This window comes from Pleurodeles waltl, chromosome 1_1 (assembly GCF_031143425.1).
Source record: "Pleurodeles waltl isolate 20211129_DDA chromosome 1_1, aPleWal1.hap1.20221129, whole genome shotgun sequence".
NCBI lineage: Eukaryota > Metazoa > Chordata > Amphibia > Caudata > Salamandridae > Pleurodeles > Pleurodeles waltl.
In genome coordinates, this window is record NC_090436.1 from 438772744 (window position 1) to 438795725 (window position 22982).

Consider the following 22982-nt stretch of genomic DNA (forward strand, 5'->3'; position numbering starts at 1 on the left):
TAGCAATACTCACTTTGAAGGATAGGTTTAACCAACATGACGAGGACATGAGGACATATACTTCCTAGGACACCTGTGTAGTTATGATGATCTTTTCTGAGACTACCAACTTGGAATAAGATATGGTCAAACTTTCCTCGGCATTTCAATCCTGCCCACTTAAGCAGGAGTACCACAATCTAGTTTGCAAATGTTGAATAACACTAGAAGAGCACTAGATACTGTGGTTATTATTTTATCATAATTAGGCTCCGAATACCTCTTTAAAAAACTATATATATATATATATATATACACACATACACATATATATATATATATACACACACACACACACACTTTTGTTGAGCTATATTTTTTATACTTTTTTATGCAACAAATATTTAACTACAGAATTTAGGGTTTTCACATAGTACCATCCCATCCCCTTAAGTTAAAATGGGTCAGGGGACAAGTACCCCCCTTAAAAAGATAAATGGGGGGGAGAGGGGAGACACGTGCCCCCCCACCTCCCTGAGCCTCTCAAGGCCCCATTGACTCCAACCCCGGGGGCTAGGTCTATTACTCTGTCCTGAGGAGCCCACCCCGGGACAGAGTAGCTTCCCTACCCGCATTACCGCAGGCAGGGAAACATGTCTTTGGCTCCCGCCTGGCAGGAGCAATTTTAAATCCCCCACCGGGCAGGAGCAAACATGCCTTCCATGCCTGCAGCAGCCAGTTGGGGGCAAACTTCTATTTCCCTGCCCAGAAGGGGCATACATAACAGAGATACTCCATCCTGGCGGAAGCTATGCTGGCTACTTCAGCATACAGGGAGCCGTCTGGGATGGCAGAGGGCCTTGGGCTCCCCTGCTCAGCTTAACTACATGCGGCTCAGTAGCTGCCCCGGGTGCACACTGGGGCACCCACCTATGATTCAGGTGGGCCCTAGAGGACAGGGTCCCAGGGAACATGATAGGCTCTGGGAGTGGGGTCTGCACTACCCATTCCTCATTTTAATGTACTGTGGCCCCAGGGGATGGAGTCCCCAGGACCACTATTGGCTCAGGGAGGTTGGCTGCCTGCTGGGGTGGCTGACCACAGGGCTAGGACGAAGGCCCAGTCCCAACGCGTTTCAGCCTGGCCTAGTCCCAATGCATTTAAGCCTTACATAGCCTTGTTCACTGGATGTTTTTACTAATTCCTTTTTTCATTACAGCCTTTTGAGGGCGTCACTACCGGTTCCTCCCCACTTGATTCATGGGAGTTATGAATGGTAATGAAATATTACTGTACATTTATTTTTAAACATAGAAATGAGTGATGTTGTAGCACTGCATGGTGGGGCTGCATGTTATAGTTAATTCACTGAACTTTTGAATTTCAGTGTTTGTGTACTTTCTAAACCCATTTCAACACCCAAGTGCCATCACTTTAACCTTTGCTTTTTCAGTGAATTTTTGAAGGATCTTTAATGAAAGGGAAGATCATAGTATCATATGCAACTATAACGTCTACATAACCATTTCATTGTTTTGTTATTCTTGTACAATCTGGATTTCACAAGCGGTTAGACAATATCATCATTAGGTGTTCATGTTAGCAGCAAACCATTCCATTTTTGTTTAAACTGGGTCCTTCCTAAAACCCCTTTTCGCCTCCCCGTGTAATGTCTAACTTTCCACAGTGCCTCAGCTAAAGAATTTGCTATTACATTTGTTAAGGAGGAGAGCCAGGAACCAACATGAGCCCTTGGCACTGAAGATCCGTCGGATCAGCCCATTAAACATGATGAAGTGATAACGTGTGGGCTGGGCAGATGACCAGTGGCTCCTAAACACCCCTCGGGGTTGGCAGTCATGCAAAGTTGCGGGCTGGGTCCTCTGCAGCCACCCGCTGAGACACTCCTGCAGACCCAGGCCCCTCGGCAACAGGGGCTGCAGGTGAGCCTGAGATGCAAATCAAAATACAACTCGTGCCAACCAACCCCTCCACCAGCACATACCCCCCCACACCTCCCTCCAGGGGCCTGACTGCTGCTATGGATTTGCTCGAAACTGTGTGAGGTGTAATTGGTGCACTCCAGCGATGCAGCCTACTGGGCCTTTGATGCCTGCTGCGTGCACCTTCGGCTGCCAACTATGGTGACCACCTGGCACTGAGGCAAATTCTGGACAGGACTGTAAAAAATTCAGGACAAAGGGTCAAAATTCAGGACAAAAATTCAGGACAAAGGGTCAAAATTCAGGACAAAAATTCAAGAACAAACGTCAGTTTTACAGACACACGTAAGAGAGGCCATACCCCATTACGTTATCAGTGCATTTATTTACTCTTTTTTAACATAGCACTATTTATTTACTGTGGTCTTTTTGTGATTGCCTCCTGGTATGCTACATTCAGGTGTCACATTACGTCCTTGTTCAGTAGTAAATTAGAAAGAAAGGAGCCCGCTTCAGTATCAGGGCACAACGATCTCACTGTAGCCTGACTTCACTATGGCGGTCCAGGAGGCCAGACGTAAAATTCTTGATGCAAAGGCTGCTCCCCAGAAACTGGTCCTCAGATATGTATGCAGTACCCGGCTAGGCTCCGTGTGGGCATCAATGGCAAGCCACGTTTATTCGGCAATCCTGCTGAGGTGATGGCTTTCTGTAGGAAGTGCTCTAGAGAGCAGTCCTCTGCAGTCCCTGCTTCTCTGGACCGTTCGTCACCAGACAACTCCGGTGGCTTCCAGACCTTTTTCCTCCAGACTGAGAAGCAACACATTTGTTTTGACTACCGCAGGTATGACTTTCGCCCCCAGTACTTAAAACGGAGGTATTTTGTATTGTCACACTACTGTGAGGGACAATGACTGCCACAGACAACTCATTCATACGACACTCATTATGATAAATAAGTTAATATTAGGCGCTGTCCGCTGCAGTGTTGCTACACTCACTATGGCTGATACCACTCTGTGCTTTATTGAAATATCGTTATTTTCCTTTTCGATTTCTTGGGATCCACTTTGCATGTTCTTGCCAGGTATGGGAGGGGAGAAGGGGTGAGGTGGGGTGGGGTACGGAACAGCTGACTTGTTATTGTTTGTTTTGTTGTATAGTTTGTAGTACAGGTCAACCATACGTGGCAGCATTATCGAAACACTTTAGGCACAGATGGCTATCCCTGCCTTTGCGAAGAGGTCTACTATAGATGTTACCTTCATGTCATGGAACATAAGGGGACCTAATCATCCTCGTAAAGGGAAACTGGTCTTGCAATACTTAGCCAGACGGCGTCCAAATAGTCTTTCTTCAAGAAATACACCTACCCCAGACATCCTAATATCCCTTTGCCAATCACTGATGCCCCCCATCACTCTTTTTTTTAATAGCTACAGTTCATACTCCTGCGAAGTCTGCATTCTCATACATAAGAATCTACCATTTCATTCTTACCACACATTTGCTAATGACCAAGGCAGGTATATGCTGGTTGTGGGCACACTGGCTGGCCATAAGCTTCTACCGGTCAACATCTACGCCCCAAATGCAGACACCCCAGAATTCTTCCTATAGCTTCAAACACATATCGACACAGTTGTTGCGGAGCAAATTATTCTGGGTGGGGATTTTAATATGCTCCCAGATTTACAGCTGGCCACCACGGCCCCTCATCCCACTGGCAAATCCCGATCCTTGCACATTCGCATGATATCTGCGACACATACATGATGCGAAACCCCTGGCGCACATGCCACTCAGCTGCACCGGCATACACATTTTACTCTGCTCATCCCACGGAGTCTTGCATTGATTTCTAGCTATTATCCACTACTTTGCTGCCATGGCTTGAATCTGTTACACAGCTCCCAAGTACCCTATTTAATCACTCCCCAGTCACACTTGCATTACGCTTCCCCACTATGGGGTAATTAGAGCACCCCTGGCACTTTCTTGCCATGGCATTCCACAACAAAGTGTTCTGCTCCGAACTACGCACTGCAATCATAGAATATTTCGATCTTAACAAGGATTCGATCACATCGCAGGCCACATCGGAAGCCACCCTGTGGGAGGCATTCAAGGCATTTATCAGAGGAATCTGCATGGCCAAGCATTCCAGGGTCCTTAAAGGGATTCACTAGAGCATTGTTCGGGTTGAGGCAGGATTGACAATTCTAGACTGGGAGGACGAGTCCGGTCCGCTAAGACTGCGCCTTCATGAGCGTCCCTCCCTTCTGAGGAATTTCACGACCTGGTGGAACATGAGGTGAATTATCTTGGCAAGTATGCCGGGGGGCGCTATGGAGAGGGCGACAGGCCGGACTGCACTGACATGACTTGCAATGGACCCTCTTGTCCGCCACCTTCAAGAGAAGCATTTGCATACGGGACTGCAGTTCAGAACAGGCCCATTGCTAATCTCCCTCTATGCAGACGGCATTCTGCTCTGACACCAAGCAGATAACCTAGAAGCAGAGCTGCCTGAGATTTTTTTTTTTAACCTCTACTCGTACTTTATTTGCTCTTGTAACCTGCACACGTCACTTTTTCCTTTCGTATTGCCTCATGTAATGTAACGTTTGCTTTTGTAACAGGCTCACTTGTAATTCCTCTCCTCTTGTATCTTTACTTTGCCTATTGTGAAGCGCTCTGACACCTTCGGGTAAAGTCCGCGCTATATAAAAACGCATTAAATAAAAAATAAATAAATAGTCCACTTTAGTAAGTTATCTGGATTACATATCAACTGGGCTAAGTCGGAGCATTTTCCCCTCACCGAGGCGACAGCTCCTGTATGCTGCAAGCCATTTTCAGCTCTATTATCTGGCAGCACAGTGCAGCTATTCACATCATTGGTACTACACGGATGCCAGTTTGCCTTATACTGTACCTGAAAGACCTGGCTGCTCCCACCCCACTGCGGGCTCTGCTCCCGGCTGGTCAACCCCTGTACCTGACAGACATACAAACACTTTACCATAACCAGCTGGGCTTGGTGCAAACTAACACTTTTGAGTTGTTTAAATGCACGCTGACTGTGCTGGATCTCCATACTTTCGGTTACCTTTTACCTGACGGCCATGTGTTTTCCCGTTCGGAGGATGAACGGTTCCTAACCGCCACATACATGGGCCATTTTATACTCCGCTACTTCCAGAGTGCACTGCGGGCTCAGATAGCCACATACCCACTGGCACCAGAGAAATTCCAACCGCTCAACCTGATCATTACAAAAGACGGGGCTAACAGGCTTATATCCAAACTGTACCATGCTTGCCTTGACCTATAGGTGGTTCACGATCGGAAAATGTAGAGAATCCTGGGAAACTGATCTGGGCCACCCAAGGTCAGACAAGGTATGTTATGCCTGCTGCGCTCAAACACATCTGGTTTCCCTCAACTACCGCCATAAATTAATACATTATACATTCATACACAGAGCTTATATGACTCTTCTAATTGTCCTAAATGTCACATGCCTACTGCTGACTTTGCTCACATGCCCTGGAACTGTAACTCTACAGCATCCTATCTGAGGGATTTGTTTTTTTTATTGAATTATCTTGATGTTGGATACCCCCCTTGCACCTAATCTCCTGAGTGCATTACTGGTCCATGTGGAAGTCCCCCCCAAACTGACAAGACCATTCACAGCCATAGCCTGACTGTTGGCCAATTGGGAGATAGCTCTCCACTGGGGCACAAATACACTCCCCACTATGAAAGCCTGGCTAAAAAATGTCATATACTGTGATACTATTAGTGAACGTTATGCCACCCTTCAACCAACTACGACCCAGCCAAAGGACATATGGCAGCCACTGAGAAGATATCTACTGCCTTTAGACTCCCCGGAATTGGATGTCTGAACTTGAAGGGCTGTTACTTTCTTCTCTATATGTGATGCTTACATGCTTACAATTGTTTCCAGGATTTTGGTTTAAAAGGCTACATTGATTTGTGTCCAGCTCAGGACCTTACCTGTTTTCTTTGTGATATGCTCCTCTCATACATGCTTTAATCCTGCGTCATGTCTCTCCCAAATATTGGGAGTCTGTTAATGTCTATGTATGGTCTGTACACCGAAAATTAATAAAAAATAATTTTCTCTGATTTCCATGCCACTGATATGAGCCTTCAAGCTAACAGCAGTGCAAAGTTTAAAAGTTAAAGCCAGCTTTATCCATCTCTTGCAGGCACTGAAAGAGCCCAATATACAACAATCAGCCAAGTAAAGATCTGTGTGGTCCAACTGACCTTTTAGCACATTAATGATTTCTCGCCTACAGTCCACCACCATCTGGCATTCTCAGATCATGTGCAGAACCACTTGAAGGGCCCTCATCGGGGACATTCTGAGGGATGCCACAGAGTATATAACTAGCACTCTTTAAGGGATGGGGGATTGGCGTTGTGTGACACCTTGTGGGAGACTTGCAACACTTAAGATTTTACTATCAAGTTACATATGCCACCACGTCTTAGGATCCTCTGTTCCTCCATACTCTACGCTGAACAGGAATATTTGTGTATATTTAAACAGTTGCATAGCAATGATAAACAAAATTTTTACCTGGCTAATTGGATTTTGATCAAAGTATTCTTCAACAAAGTATTCAAGAAGCTGCAAATCAAAACAAATCATAATTAAATTCAAGTTTGCAAGAAGTTACCAAAATAAAAAGCAGATTTTTTTCATCATAAATATCAGAGCCACGACCTAAACATCTACCACAGAAAGGATTCAAGGCCCACAAATACACATTGGCTAATGATAATTGAAAACCGGCAGAAGCGTCAGTCAAACAGAAACAGGTAAGGAGCAATTGTTTAAAACCTGACAAAGACATCAAATGCAGAAGACACAAATCAAGACCAGAACAGGACACATTTTTTATTCTGCAGGACTCCAGCTGTTTTACAAACTACCACCATGCTAGCAGAAGGATGCTAAGTTCCATCCCTTCTGTGTAGGAAAAAAGGGCCTCAAAGCCAATTCCTCGGAAATCATGCTAAAGAGCTGTGCTCAAGAACTGTCTGGGAACGATGACTACATGAATTTGTGACAACTTTTTAAAAATGATTCCTAAAACGATGGAAGTCATTCTTTTATGATCTAGCCAGAGTTAATTAAAAAAAAGAACGCATATATCTAGGTAGGCGTCTATCAGTCTCAGTGTCCAATTCTCAAAAAATGTCATGCACTGAAGATGAAATTAGGTAAGAAAAAAATTGACGCATAGCGCCACAAATAACAGTATATGACTATGAACTGGTATATTTAGGCAGTTAGGCCTGTGGGTGAGACTGAATTAGATAAATAGTAGCTGCTGAGCTATGCAGTGATACAGTGAAAGATTCCAATCCGCACAAGACTCACTCATCTTTCTATGCGTCTGATGTTGGTAAACTAAGTAATATTAAATTGGTAAACAGTAAAAACCTGTGTTGAAAATACAGAGACCCAGTACAAAGTAAATATAGGTTATTATAGCAGCAGTACAGTGTCCAAATAGTCACAAGGCTGAGAAGTATGTTTCAACAGATATCAGTCAAACACTAATATTTCACACCCAGTGTATTACTTTCAAATTTTCTCACTGGTCAATCTGCTATTCATGTTTACAATATTGCAAAATATGGGACTGGGACCAATGTTTCTCAAATGGGTTGGGCTCCTTTATACGTGGCTGAGGGCTAAAGCAAAGGTGAATGGTGACTTGTCACAATTCAATTTACAAAGCAATAATAGAGAGGAGTGCCCCTCTCTCTTTTTTGATCCACTGGCATGTTGAGAAATTATAGACACCCTGGTCAGATCATTACAATCCAGGATGAGATGGTTATTTCCATGTATATGTATGACATATTACTGCATATTGCTGAAACGAAAACTTCTATACATAAGATCTTCTATATCTTCAGGATCTAATTGGTCAAAGAGAAATTCATAATGCCTCTCAAAAATTGAATGCCAGGGTCACGCTTTACATTCACAGGCCCACACTTCTACACAGGGTTTCAACTATCTGGGGTTCTTTATTTCCACTGACAAGTCTGGTGTTCTTGGTCATAAGCTTTTTATGCATATTCTCATGCTTCAGTGAAGGTGTAATATGCTGGTGCAAAAAGAACAGATGATGGACGGAACGCAGAGCAAATCAAACATTCACCCCCAGTCACAAAGATCTGGGTTTAATCCATTGTTTTTTTGCTCACCACACCACCCCAGTTTGGACCCAGCCATATGCAAATCAGTCTTGACCCTGTTCCTCATGGGAGCAGTCCAGCCCGAACTGCCAAGCCAGGTCCTCCCTGGTCCGGAAACAAGCATCCTAGGACCAGTTTCAGGGTATCACCCTTCATCAGCTAGGCTAGCTTGAATCCAGTGGCGCAGTGAGCACGGGACCCACGTCTGGGCATAGCACAGACAAGCTGCCAGAACACACAGACAGGAGGCGTGGGAACACAGGAGGTAAATTCACACAGACTAGAGGCAAGTACACACAGGCGGCATAAGACAGACAGCATGAATGAGATCGCAGTCTGGTGTTAGGAAGGAGCAGACAGGAGACGTGCACAAAGCACGCTCATAAATGGGACAGAGTTAAAAGGAAGCCAGCCAGACAAGGGTATTCCTAGTACCAACAAATTGGAGGCAATAATGTGCAAAAAGAAAAAAAACTGGACAGCAGATGCAGACCTTCTCTATCAATGCACCTATGATCTGAAACAATATTTCTGTATCAATCAGCACCTCCCCAACACTGCTCAGGAACGAGCTAAAGACACACCTCTTTAATAAGAACTACATCACAATGCAGTAAATGTTCACTTCCATGGGAACCCTGTGTCCCTCCAATCAGTCATTGACACTGCATGGGGATCCACAGTGGATAGGATAGGATGCACCTATGATTATAATACCTTCATCGGCTTCATCCCAGTTATTTTCAGGGAGAAAAATGTACTCTTGAGGCCGGGCTTACATCCCACCACCCGCCAAATACAAGTAACATAATGGGGAGCCGCAGACAACGGCCAATAGGTCGAGGGAGCAGTGGGCCGAAAAAGTTTGAGAACCATTGCTTTAGGGTGTAAAAGCCCCAAAAGCTATTTTCACTATAGCAAGGCTGACTGTTCCATAGGAAAGCATTACAATACAATATTAAATATGAGAATGTTATCTCTGGCTAGAGAAGACCTAAACCTTTAATTCTTGGACTTCTGAAATAGTTATAAAAAGTCTAATTCACTGGCGAAGTCAGGTTTTTAATTCGTATTTTGGAGAAGATGCTTTTAGAAACTTTTTTCCCTGCCTAATGCCTCTAAGGGCCCATTTGCTAGAGCTCCAACCGTCACCTAGCAGCTAAATTTCTTCCTTGATGAGGTGTGCAAATTGTTTCCAATCAGGACAAAGGCCTTGGGAGTCAGAAGGTATGTCAGCTTCTCTGGCAGGATGACCCTCTAGGTTATGCCCAGGAACTTGATTAACATTAAAGAAGCCTACCCAGTCACAGGCATGTTAGCTGATATCTGGGCAGGGCCCCCTTTTGTCTTCCCGGTCAGCATGCACCAATCCCAGTGGGACAGGAGCTGCCCCAAGAACTGGTTTAGATTGATCACCTTGGAGTTGCTCATTACCATGGCCACACATGGAAAACATGTAGGAGCTCTTCACAGTGGAAGACAGTTTCTAATATCTTGGTCTTGAGTAGAGAAGGGCATTGTGGGATAATTTGCAGTAGGGCACACAGTAAATGCTGTAAAGGTAGGTAGGTTCACCACTCAGAACTTTTACTCAATTGGTTAGAAAGTGGTCAGGAGTTTGCCCCACCCACAGGTGGTGCCAGGCATAAATGTGCCATCCCAATTACCCTATTCACTACACTTTCTGGACCTGTGGAAGAACAGAAGAGGACTGTAGGTGTGGCCTGAGAAAAGCCTAGAATAATGGACCTAATCTCCTTCTTGTACCCTCGACAAGGAAGGACTCCAATGGTCATAAGGGTAACCTCCTATTCAAGCGGCAGGGACACAACAAGCTACAAGAGGCCTTTTCTACAACTGTCTACATGACTAGTTCAAACTGGACCTGCCTAGACCCTGCTGCTGGTCTTTGCTAGAGCAAGTCTCGGCCCTCAAGTGGGCACCCCAAAGCACTGGATCCTTGATTGGTGCCAAAGTGTACTCTTATCACTTCCAGAAACCTTAAAACCATTTTGGCACCAGGAACCTCCATAGGACCGTGACTAACTTGCCAAGCCAGTCCAAAGAAGGTGAGTTGCCACTGGACCAAAGATTCAGGTTACCCCTGCTCTGAGCTTTTAGGCACCAGCAAAACTGATTTTGAAGGACCTCGCAGAGAAGGTATCCGGCCTTAAGGAGCTCTCTTTGGTTACAGCCTCGCCTGATCAAAGAATATGAGCTCCAAAAAAGTGACTATGTCCGAAGGTAGGCATTTTCTCTGGGCAAAGTCCCCAAAGTATCTGGCCAGAAAAAAACAGCTAAATTCAAATTTCTCCCACTCAGAGCTTTTCCACCAAAAGTCACCAGCTTCACCAGGATCTCATCCAACAGCTATCCTATGTGAAGGAGCCCTCTGCCACAGCCTGCTCTCTTGTCTCTCTGAACATTTTTGACATCTTTTCAGAGTCCAAAGGTAAAAATTCCAACCGGGTAAGACTGGATTTCTGTATACCACCCGCACTCCATCGCGGTCAGTTTTAACTTGCGCCAAGCACAACCAGATGACCATGGTTGACACTTAACAGTTTTTGGGGATATTTGAAAAGTCATAACTCTTGCTTCCCTTATTGGATTTTTGTGGTTTTGCAGTCATTTTATTTATAACAATATACTTGCTTCTTCTAAATAGCTACCAGGAGGTTGAGCTCAGTTTAGTTTGTGACTTTAATGGTTCACCCTGATGAGGGTTCTGGATATTTAAGGTGGGTACTCACTCTGCTCCACTAACAACCCATTTTCTCACATTCAGCTTTTGAAACACTGCAGTGCTGAGCCCTTCATTCAGGTAGCCCAGGGAGTTGGACACATGCAAATATAAAGTGTACTCAAGAAATATGAGCCTAAGCTACACTATGCCCAAGACCTCTCCCTCCCAAGAGGCGAGGGGGCTGCTTAAATTGGTGACTGGTGATTGGGCAACACAACATCAAAATAACTCTCCCAACTTTCTGGCACAAATTGAGGTCAAATGGAAAACATAACTGGGTTTGATGGAGACAAGAAGTGGGACTGAGTGGTGCTTTATCCCTGAGAGATTCCCTGAAGATCTGAGATTAGGCTAGTACAGTTGAAGATCCTACAGCACAGTTATTAAACTCATACAGAGCAGGAAAAATCGAGAAAAATTCTGGAAAGATGGTCATAAAGGGCATAGGTAAAAACTATTGGCGGTGGGATTAGCCTCGCTCTAGATTTGTCTACTAGTTGGACAACATATGGTAGTATGAATGGTCACACTAATCTACATTTGTTAAACTGGACTATTCTTGTACCTATGGCAATAGGGGAGTTGGTACTGTTGTAACTGAGTCAACGAAAGTACATTTTTTGTTAATATGATTGTATCATATTGTCCAGCTTATAATAGTTTCCCAAAAGCATATCCTGTTATTTTTACTTGGCAAAACCAATAAAAACAAGTATGGTGGACTTTCAGTAGCAACAAGCCTGCAAATCATCATTTTACTATACCATCACATACCATAACAAATAAGACTTCCTGAAGTCTAGAAATAAAATCTTACTTTTGTCCTGTTGTTTAAGACTTTAAATCATGAATACGGTCTATTCCAGAGACCAACGCCAGACTATCATCCAGCACCGCACACCCCTTCCTTTACTTTTATTCAAGGTTTTACAGCCACGTTTCTGCTTCCACTGAACACCGTATCATCTTATGGATGTGACCAATTTGGTGCAGAATATTAATAATTCAGAACAGCAGCCTTCATTTCTTTCCCTGAAGAGCTATTTCTGCACCAACATTCTCCGCTCTGAACAACTCAAAGTGCTTGGAGGCAACTAGTGGTGCATGTACACACTTCTCTAATAAATAAATACAAGTAAAGTAAGAAACTAAGCTCCTGGATTTCCCATTTGATCGTCTTAACTCTTATTTATGAGACAACAGTTTCATGTTCAGTTAAAACAGTTTGGCCTACTAGCCTTTGGTGTATTAAAATACTGAACAGCTCAGAACAAAAATACATGGATAGATACATACAATAGGAAGGCACCAAAAATAGTGAAGGTGAACTGTCAGAACACAAACGGGCTTCTGAAATAACAATACAATGCAGAGATGAAACTCAAAATGAATCTAGGAAAATATTTGAGAGGGGAAACTAGACCATTGTGTCAGAAGGAAATAAAATGAAGGCTAAAAAAAAAAAATCTTATTTTTTAAAAACAAATCAATGGGTAGAAGTTTTTCTGTAATGAATTCAGGTGTATGAAGAAGGATGAGGTTGCACAAGTTAAAAGAAGGAGACCACTGGTTGATTGCAGGACAGATTATATTAGTACACTACTTAAATTAAACTGTGTATGAAGGACCATCTGTTGCTCAATTCATGGCTGCGTCTCACATTTTTGAACAAGTTTCCATCCCCACATACAAAAATAATGCTCTTGTGTTGTGTTATGTGTATCTGCTTAGCTCACTATCACCTGCAAGAGTATCCTGGTGTTGAGCAGGAATGTGTGCTTAGCCCTGCCTATAGTAGATTGGTTCACTGAAAATCCAGATCTTCATCTTCTTGAAGAATTCAAGAATAGAGAAGGAGGCTCTGATGTTGAATGGGATGTCATTCTGCACTTTAAAAGTGATGTTTGAGATGTCCATCCTCCTGATCTGGTTCTGCTTATGCATTGGATGTGTGAAAGTAGGATGTGAAGTAATTTGGTTTAAACCATTTTTATTGATTTTTCAGGTTACATCAAAAACTTGCCATCATTAAAAGTGGGATTCAGTTGTGTATGCATTACTGAATTTACATTTGTAAAAAGATGATGCTAGTACAATCATAACAATAGCATAAGAGCATAGAATACCACCTCAACAGTGTTGGCGGGGGGAGAGAGAAGTGGTCCCTATCTGTGCATAGAAATGGTAAAGGAGTATGTGGCGTTGTACAAGGATTGGGTGAATACTTCTTAGGGTAGGTGTAGGAAAGTGCCATGTTGGCATGGTTACCCCCCCCAACACACTTTTTGCCTAGTATTGATGCCACCTTTGATTGAAAGTGCTAATCAGGCCCCAGAACCAGTGTTCTTTCCCAAAATCTGTACCTTTGTTTCCACAATTGGCACACCCTTGGCACACAGTTCAGTCCCTTGTAAAAAGGTACCCATGGTACCAAGGGCCCTGTGGGCAGGGAAGGACAGCAAGGCTGCAGCATGTATTATGCCACCCTAGGGGACCCTCACCAAGCACCTGCACACTGCCTTTGCAGCTTGTGTGGTGGTGGGGAGAAAAAGGCAAAGTCGATATGACACCCCTCTCAGGGTGCCATGCCCACAAACCACTGCCTGTGGCATAGGTAAGACACCCCTCTTAGACATTGTAAGTGCAGTGTAGCCATATTGGGTATATGGTCTGGGAGTTTGTCAGTACGAACTCCACAGCTCCATAGTGGCTTCACTGAACACTGGGAAACTTCTCAACACAATAAACCCCCACTGATGCCAGTGTGGGATGTATTGAAAAATGCACACAGAGGGCATCTTAGAGATGCCCCCTGTATGTTAGCCAAACTGCTAGTGTAGGACTGACCGGTCTGTGCCAGCCTGCCACTTTCAGACACGTTTCTTGTGCTCTTGGTGGTTAGAAACAAAGCCTGTCCTGGGTGGAGGTGCTTCACACGTTTCCCCCGGCAGGAACTGCAATACCATCTCAAGCCACGGATTACAGTGCCCCAGGGTACTCCAACTAGTAGAGTTGCCTCCCTCCCCCAGATAAAGCCCCACATTTTGCAGCAAGTCCGGCGAGAAAATGAGGGAAAACAGGGAGGAGTGACCCATCCCAGCAAGGACCACTCCTAAGGTGTCCAGAGATGAGGTAACCGCCTCCCTGCAGAATCCTCCATCTTGATTTGCAGGACAGGGACAAATAGGGTTAGGTTTGTGCCTAACTGGCTACTGCCCTCCGACTCCTATAACGCCCCTACCTCTTGCATTTAAGGGCTTCCCTGAACCCAGCTCACCAGATTCCTGGTGACCTGACAAGAAGGACTGCTTAGCTGAAACCCCCTGCAGAGAAGAAGGAAGACAACAACTGCTTTGCCCCTCCCCTACCAGCCAGTCTCCTGCTTCAAAGAACCTGCAAAAGATGCATCAAACGGGACCAGCTACCTCGGCCAAGCTCCAGAGGACTACCCTGCACCCAAAAGGGCCAAGAAGTCCAGTGCTCAGCGTATCTGTCCAAGATGAAAAACAACAACTAAGGACTCTAACCTCACTCCGAATGCGTGAGTCCTAACCACTCAGCAACCGACGTCCACGGCCAAGTGGCCCAAGTGGCCCAACCAGCTAGATAGGATCCCCAGGCAATTCCGAGCAAGTGCCCACCCTGGGTTCAACTCTCCACGACGACGCCTGACAGGGAATCCCGAGGACCCCTGACCACAAAGATATCCTACGTCTATAAACACACTGCACCTGCAGCCCCCAGCCCTTGGAGAACCCGACCTCCAGTGCAGCAACATTCAGCAGGCGGCCCTCCTCCCAGTCCAGCCTGTGGTTTGCCCAAGACGACCCCCAGGGACCTCGCCTGCAATCTCTGAGTGACCCCGGGCTCTCTATAGAGAAATCACTGGAGACCAGACATCTTGTTTGCACCCTGCACCCGGCCGCCCAGCGCCGCTGATGGTGTATGTTTGGTGCCTGCTTGTGTCCCCTCCAGTGCTCCTCTAAACCACCCAGGTCTGCCCTCCGAAGTGACAGTACCCTACATGCCTGCAGATCTGAAACAGAGTACCCCCAGTCTCCATAGGAGCCCACAATAATTTTGCCTACACTTTCACCTCTACACCCAGCCGGTCCTGTGTTGCTGGTGGTGGGTGATTGGGGTTAGCTGGAACCCCGACCTGTGGACTTCCTAACCCCAGGAGACTGGAACTGTAAGTGCTGTACTTACCTGTAAAACAAAATAACTTTTCTTACCCCCAGGAACTGTTTCTGAAAATGGCACTGTCACGTTTTAAAACAGATTATTGCCAATATTTCAAAAACTGTATAACTTATCGATTTCAAACAAAGTACTGTTGATACATGTGGAAAAGACAAAACTATTGAAGTACTTACTTGCAACTCGAATCTTGTGGTTCTAAAAATAAAGAAAAAATATTTTTACTATTTGAAAACCATTGGTCTGGAGTTAATTCAGTGAGTCAGTGCTTCTTCTATTGTCTGTGTGTGTGTGTATAACAAATGCTTTGCACTACCCTCTGATAAGCCTAACTACTCAACCACACGACCACAAAAGAGGGCATTAGTAGTATCTACACTTTAGCCTCTGTTAAGCCTCTGGGGAACCCCTTGACTCTGTGCACACTATTTCTCATTTTGATATAGTATATACAGAACCAGCTTCCTACAGTAGGTCTGCCACATACAGACAGGAGACATAGAAGAGGTTGGGTGTAGAGGATGGAGGATGGAGTAGGGGAAGAATACATGTCTCAAACCATCATATTTTGGGGGAATAGCCCTTCAAGGTGGGAGATCATCACCAGAAACCAAGTTTTTATGAGCAAGTACCAAGGCGTCTCAGAGGCCAGTGACTGGCACCTGGTAGAGACCATGTGTTTCCTGTCTGCGCAAGAAGGTGCCCTCAGCCTATACCCAATAATGGAGTTGCAATGCCAGGACAACAGAGAAGAGGAAATCCAGGCTTTCCAGTGTCTGGGGATAGCTTGGCGCACAAGGAGTACAAGGTCTAGGAATCGGTTAGTAAACTTGGCTCCTTCAGGCCAGGTATATCCCCAACAGAACAACTCTGGGAGAGTGTTGGATTTGCCTCTTTGTAAGTTGTGAGAGTGTAGAAACAACAGCAGAACAAAAAGGGCTCATCTATTTGTAGTCCCCGAGCATGTGTTATGTGCACTGCCGTCACCCAACAACAGGATAAACTCGAGGAGGCGGCAGGGAACAGTGTGTGAAACCTCAAAGGAGCAGGATATGCTCTGTGGAGGACACAAACTTGTATGAATTTAAAACTGGCATTGAGGGAAATTTGAGAGGGGTAATAGCCCGTCATTCATTGTCATCAAAGGCAATTTGGAGCTTATCTTTTCAACTACGTTTGACGGTTTGCAAAACGGCACTGACATGCATTTGGAAACCTCTATATAACCAAGTGATCAGTTTCCTGCTGTGGCTTATTGTGTGAAGTGGCTGTAGTGTAGCATGAGTAGAGGGTTCTAGTTTGCCATGTTTGATGTAATGACAGATGCATTTTGCCATAAGTGAGTAATTCACCCATGGGGAGTCCAGAGACATCACTAACTGTTGCAAAATCTAGAAGCAAGATGTCCTCAAACAAATCACCTATGGCACTCAGACCACTGGGCTTCCATTGTGCTAGATCACAGGGGGTCGGGTTGGAAGGGTACATGCCTCATTACCGTTGGCATAAGGGCATTCCAAAATGCCACTTGGGCTCGAAGGGTACGTATTGTAGCATAAAGGTTGTCCTCCAATAAGCCCCTAAGAGTATAGTACATTTTTATGCCCAGATATTTGCGGTGACGCTCAGTGACGGCGTTCCAGCCCAAAAGCAAGCTTATAGGGTGCAGAGTCCTCACAGAGTGGGAAATGTTTCTGTTGTTATGGTTGACTAAGGCCAGAGAGGGTGTGAAAAACATCTAGTTTCAAGATCCATATGAAAAGACTGCAGAAATACCACCATATCCTCTGCTTGTAAAGAAACGGCATGTAGGGTATCCGCCAGTGGTATGTCCAAGTCTTGTTGTGTCGCTATAATTTGATCGCCAATTACTCTACCGTGAGAACAAATAAAAGAGTAGAGGGGGGTACTCCTGTCTGGTTCAATGGACTATACGGTATGTTTTGGAGATGTGGTAGTCAGTTCTAACACTGGATGAAGGGGAAGAGTAGAGCAATTGAATCCAGAGCAGCATCCAGGTAACGGTTCAATACTGCCAGCATATAACCCTAGCTCAGACATGTTTCCGCTGACCTATTCTAGGTCAATGGAGACACATGTTGCCTCGGTCATGCCGCAAGACCCATTTCATTACTTGGTATAAGTGCCATTTGTTGCTAGAGGTATTATGCTGGGGCAGAAATCAGTTTTGAACAGGCTGAATAAGGGACATAAGGTGAGGGAGGAGGCAGTCAGCCATACTTTTGCTTATAATCTTATAATCTGTGTTGTGAATGGATAATGGACGATAAGAGGCGACGTTTGTGTGGTCACAAATGAGATCAGGTATAGAAGACACAATAGTTTCTCTCCTAGTAGGAGGAAGGCATGCTAGCTATAACGCTTCTGCGAATAGCGTTTTAAGGCATGGTGCAAGAAGGGGCTCAAATGTGGTGTAAAACTCCACCGATAAGGCCAACGAACCCAGGAGTCTTTCAGCGAACCAGAGTGCATATTGTCAGGCGGATTTCTTGTTGGGTGATAAGAGACTCAAGTAATTCAACATCATTCAGAGGGATGGTTGTAGGTAATCTGGTGGATTCAGCAGGAGTCCCATTGCATACAGGATATTATAGTGTTACACAAACATTGCATTGAAGTTGTCTTGTGAAAATACTAGTGGCCCAGAAACATCTTGATCAGAGTGTATACAGGAGTATGTGTTATGATGGGAATTAGCAGGTCTGTCACCCTCAGCGGGGCTTCTGACCTTGTAGGCAGCCATGCCTAGGCATCCCTGCCTTTCCATAAGGTTGGGATGTTCGTCCCTCTGCATGCAAGCTGGTCCACTGTTTCTTCCACCCGCTACAAGTCTACTTCTAGGGACGTGCGTGCCCCAACCATGGTGCACAGGATAGATCCGCGTATGACCACTTTAGATGGCTCCCATTCGATTGCCCTGGGGGAGGTAGAGCATGAGATGTCTTGAAAGTACTGTACAGTGGCTTTGCACAGTCTCACAAAGCATTTCATCTTCCAGCCACAGGGGCTGTGCCCACCAGGTAGGCACTGGAGTAAGCACAAATCCCAAGGCCAGGGTTAAAATGAACAGATTATGCTTTGGCAGGGTTTTACTAAGATGATCCGTGTGTAGGACTTGAGTCTGTGAGGAAGTGGTGCAAACTAGGCAAACATGAACATGGGAGGGTAATTGGAATGAGTATTTTCTCGTCTGTGGGCTGCGTGCTCACCATGCATCTAGGAGATTCCAGTGGTAGGGCCAGTAAGCCAGTCCCATTGAGCTGCATATGGCAGGGGCACCCAAAAGGGATGGATGGTGTTATCAGTCAAGTGTGATGTCTAGAACAGAATCAAAGTCACCAGCCAGGATTCAATCGAGGAGCGGACGGTGGCACCTAAAGCGGGACCACAATTTTGAGGGTTGTATCCCCCTCTCGAGGTGACCCCACCTCTGAAAGAAGAATAAAGTCATAATGAGTACCAAAACAGTTATCCAGCCAAGCTACTCCCAACAGCAGAACTATAACAATGAGCATATATATAGGCAGAAGGCAGTTGCCACAAGAAGTCTTCTCAGCTGTTGGGAGAAGGGTGACAATAGAAAGGGTGCCAGCCAGAGGTCAGTCACTTCATCCGAGCATATAAGCAAGCATAACTTGTAGGCAGCACAGATTCGTGCGTCAGGAGCATTTCAAGAGTGGAGGGGTCCAGACAGCCAGAAGAAGAAAAGGGAGAGCTATGATAAGCGAGTGCGGAAAGTTCAGATAAATGGGAGAGATCATCTGGTCTAGGAAGTCAACCTCCTATACCATGTAATCTGCAGTCTGTGGGGTGGATGATGAGCCCTCAGAGTCCTTCTCACGAGGTGTACTGGATCTTACGTGATGTGAAGTGTAGTAGCAGAATCTATAGTAGCCCGACACCTGGGCCTTTGAGGGTAGATTCTCCACAGACAGCTTTGCAGGGACCGAGATCCCCAAAGTCATCCCCATCGCTTCCACCCATCCGCTACGGTGTCCTGGCTAGATGGAAGACATCAGTGTCATAGGTATCTTCCATCCAGGACTGGGAATCCTTGGGGTCAGCAAAGAAAAGTTTGTTCACCAGCAATAATTTTTAGGGAACAGGAAGCAGTAGAGCATATTTTAAGGAAAAGTCCCCAAGTCTCTTTTTATCTGCAAGGGAGGAGGCCCAGCATTGTTGAAGTGCCATCAGTTAAGTCTGGGAAGATTGAGACCCTAGATGTCACCACAGTAATGGGATGGCAGTCTCTAGCCCCCTGCAGAATGTTATCATAATTGCAGTAATTCAATAATTTGATCACTATTGGTTGTGGAGGAGTTCCAGATACAGTCGGTCTGGTGGGGTCGCTCTACCACATACATGGCAGAAAGGACTGTAGGGGGCAAGCTCCAATTAAATCCATTGCTCGATATAGAGTATGAGATTGGGGCTTTCAACATTTTCAGGCATGCTGACAATCCATCCACTCTCCACGAGTTTCAATATGCATGCAGTTTTGTGTGTTGAGGGCGAAATTTATGAATGGGTAGTAGGTTAAGTGTCACTCTCTTCAAGGTGTTCACAGAGTAGATTAATATTGATGGAGAGTGCATCAATTTTCGTTTCCATCGCTGCTCATGTGTCTTGGACACCCTACGAATCAAGTCCAACTTGTCGAAAGGTGGCTAAGAGGCAGTTGGTTTTGGTCCGGGTAGTAGATAAGGTACAGGGCAGAGTTTGTCGGGGGAGTGGTGTGTGTAATAGTAGTCATCTTCTTGGTGGAGGGAAGAGGCCTCATTAGCGTATTATGAATGACGAGCTCTGCAGAGGCGCAGCAGGGTTTCCAATGCTCAAAGTGGACTGGGCTGTTTCACTCTTCAGAGGCGACAGGTCTCCGGGATATGGCAGAGTGAAGGGAGGTGGGGTCTCACCAGAAGACTTCAGAGCATAGCCCATCTTTGAAAGGGAGAGCTTGCACAAGCACTTGTCAGCAAGCCTCGCCAATGAGGATGGTTGCCAAGTACTGCAGCAGAGCCAGCAAAGGCTTCAGACTCTGACTCCTTGAGAGGGTTCAGTAGTGGGGTGGTAGATCTTCACAGCCCGGGAAGGCAAGTGGTAAGTGCTGTACAGGCAATTCTCCATGGCAGGTAGTTTCCCCTCCGCAAGCCTCAGTGTACAGTGACTTGCGGTAAAAAACCCAGTAAGTCATATTGAGGCTGGATTTGGCAGCTCTTGTTACATCCATGCCAGCGGCATCACAATCAGCCCTTACCAGGAAGTCTTTGCTCCTGTTCTTGTGGTCCTCCACACTTCAAAGGGGACAATGGGTGGAAGAGCTCCTCTCTAACCCTATATTGTTACCTGGGACCTGGGGGCTGGTGAGTGACGGTGATGAAGAGGGAGGTGGAGAGGGTGCCCGAGCTCAGGCTCCAAGTGCATTGGTACCTGGCCCAGCTGACTCCATGTGCCTGTAGGCCATCCCCCAACGTCACCGGTACATAATGTACTGGAGGCGCAGTGACAAACCCTTTATGGGCCGCAGCCCTGTGGTGTGCCTGCAGACTTCATTGTCCTAGTTCATCCAGTCCATCCCACATCACCAGGCCATCTCTCTATTTCTGTCTGAACTGCTGGATTTAACCAGATCGTGGCACAAGAAGGACCAGTATGGATGGGCACCGTACAGCCAGGAAGGAGTCCCAGGCCAGACAGAGGGGCCTACGTGCCTCAGGCTGCATCGCCAGAGCCCAGCCACCATAAAAGAAGAGAGTTTTCTAGGCCCCACCGCATAGGATGGCGAGCAGTCCAAGAGGACAAACACTTAGGGGGTCATTATAAGTTTGGCGGGCAGCACCGCTGCCCGCTGAACTCATTGCCGCCACTTCACTGCCAGTGCGGTGAAGCCCCACTGGCCCTATTATGATTTTCCCACTGGGCCGGAGGGCGTAAACAGTGTTTCTGCCCGCCGGCCTAATGGGAAACAGGGGCTTTACAGGAGCCGGCGCCAATGTGGCGGTACGGCAGGTGCAGCAGCACCCGTCGCGCATTTCACTGCCTGTAATTTGGGCAGTGAAATGCACAACGGGGCTGTGCATGGGCACCCCTAGTCACCCATTCTGCCAGCCTTTCCCTGGTGGTGTAAACAGCCCAGAAAAGGCTGGAGGAATGGGACTCATAATCCGCAGGGCAGCGCTGTTTGCAGCACTTACCTGTCGGATTTGAATTGCCCAGGCCGCCAGGCTGCCTGGTGGCAGCAGCCTGGAGGTGGCCACGTTTCCACTGTGGCATCTGCCAAAGTCATAATATGGCGGGTGGACCGCCACCGCGCTTCTGGAGATCCATGGACCACCAGACTCATAATGAGGTCCTTAATTTGGTGCACCTATGGGGGCTGCTCCAACCACCAGACTCTGCAAGGCCCCCACTGGCAGTGGTGCAGGCCCAGCCGAAGATGAACAGTGATGTCAGCAGAAGCAGCCCTGAAAGGAAAGGCTCACTCACCTGGATGCCCAGCAGGCACGAAGTACTCACCCACCACCTCCAGGCAGGGCTGCAAGGGCAACCAGCAAGGCCGCAGGGGATGGCCGTCTCCATGCTGGCAGGCCCAGCTGCTGTTACGGCCCCACTGCGCCGCAGATATGGCCCGGAAATGAGTCACACTGGTTGCTGCAGAGTCAAGGGTACTTCAGCAAGTGGCATGGGTCGTAAACTGCAGCCTGCTTGTGCAGATGTTGGATGTGCAGTGTCAGAAACAGGGTTTCTGGTTGGCTAGGGTATGCACCTAAGCCAGGCAGAACCCACCACTGCAGTCAGGGCAAGTCAGTTACAACCAAAGATAACCTGTGCTCACCCCCTATTAGCTCGGCACAGAGCAGTCAGGTTTATCTCCAGAGGTCATATGTAAAGCGTTTGTGCAACAAACTCACACCAGTGACACAATAAATACACCACAATAGAGATTCCATCCAAAGTTATAAAAATATGTAGTATATATAATGCACATAGCAGACCAGAATATAAATCTTCATAAACACCATGCATTCTATGCAGATCCTGAATTAGTACTCATCACCTTGGTTATACCAGAATCAAAACACACATCAGGGCAAAAGGTAATTTGGTATTCCTTATCCTGACCACGTAAAGCAAAGCGACCCATGTAATAGTGTATCAGACCTATCAAAGTGTACACTACAAAAGAATACATGAGTCATCACATTAGTAGGACTATTGATGCCCTTATGTCACCAGAAAGGCATAAATCACCAATTATTCTCACACCAGCATAGGGGCCAGTGCACTTTGCACTCCTATTACATGTTACATGGTAGAACTGGATTCCTTGTTGTGCACAGTAGAACTGGCACACCTGTCTGGCACATTACGGTGATTTCTTGTGAGGAACCTGGTTATGGAAAGTGTTCCGGGAAGGAGAGTCTCTGTCGCTGGCTTCCCCCTGCTAGCAACAGTACTAGCACACCCCCACCCTCAGGTAGGGGCTAACACATAGGGAGGAGGGGGGGCGCAGGAGGCATCTCACCGTGGATGCAGCAGGGAGGCCACCTGAGAACCCCCTACATACAGGACTGTCATACGACAGCTGCCCACAAGGGCACAGTGCAGCTGCAGTAGCAAGAGTGCTGCTCCTTTCTCCTACCCGGTCCCCTGCTTGTTCCTTGGACAAGAGACATGCTGGTGGATTTCCTCAGCCTGACATCAAGGAGTGCCTCCCAGGTGTCATAGCTCCCCAGAGAGGGAGGCGCTGCCCTAGATGCTGGGAGCGGGACACGCTGGCTCGGCATTTGCTCCTTGGGCAGCTGGGTCCCACCCACAGGGTTTCGTCTGGAGCGAGA

General features: G+C 46.4%; 1 protein-coding gene across 1 annotated transcript in view; it reads right to left on the minus strand.

Annotated features, from left to right (window-relative positions):
• The window catches only part of GTF2H2C (GTF2H2 family member C), a 229619-nt gene that overhangs the window by 120121 nt on the left and 86516 nt on the right, over nt 1-22982 (minus strand). The window contains exon 6 of the mRNA XM_069224368.1: nt 6544-6594. Within this exon, the coding sequence (XP_069080469.1) occupies nt 6544-6594 (51 nt within the window). The remainder of the gene's footprint in view (nt 1-6543; nt 6595-22982) is intronic.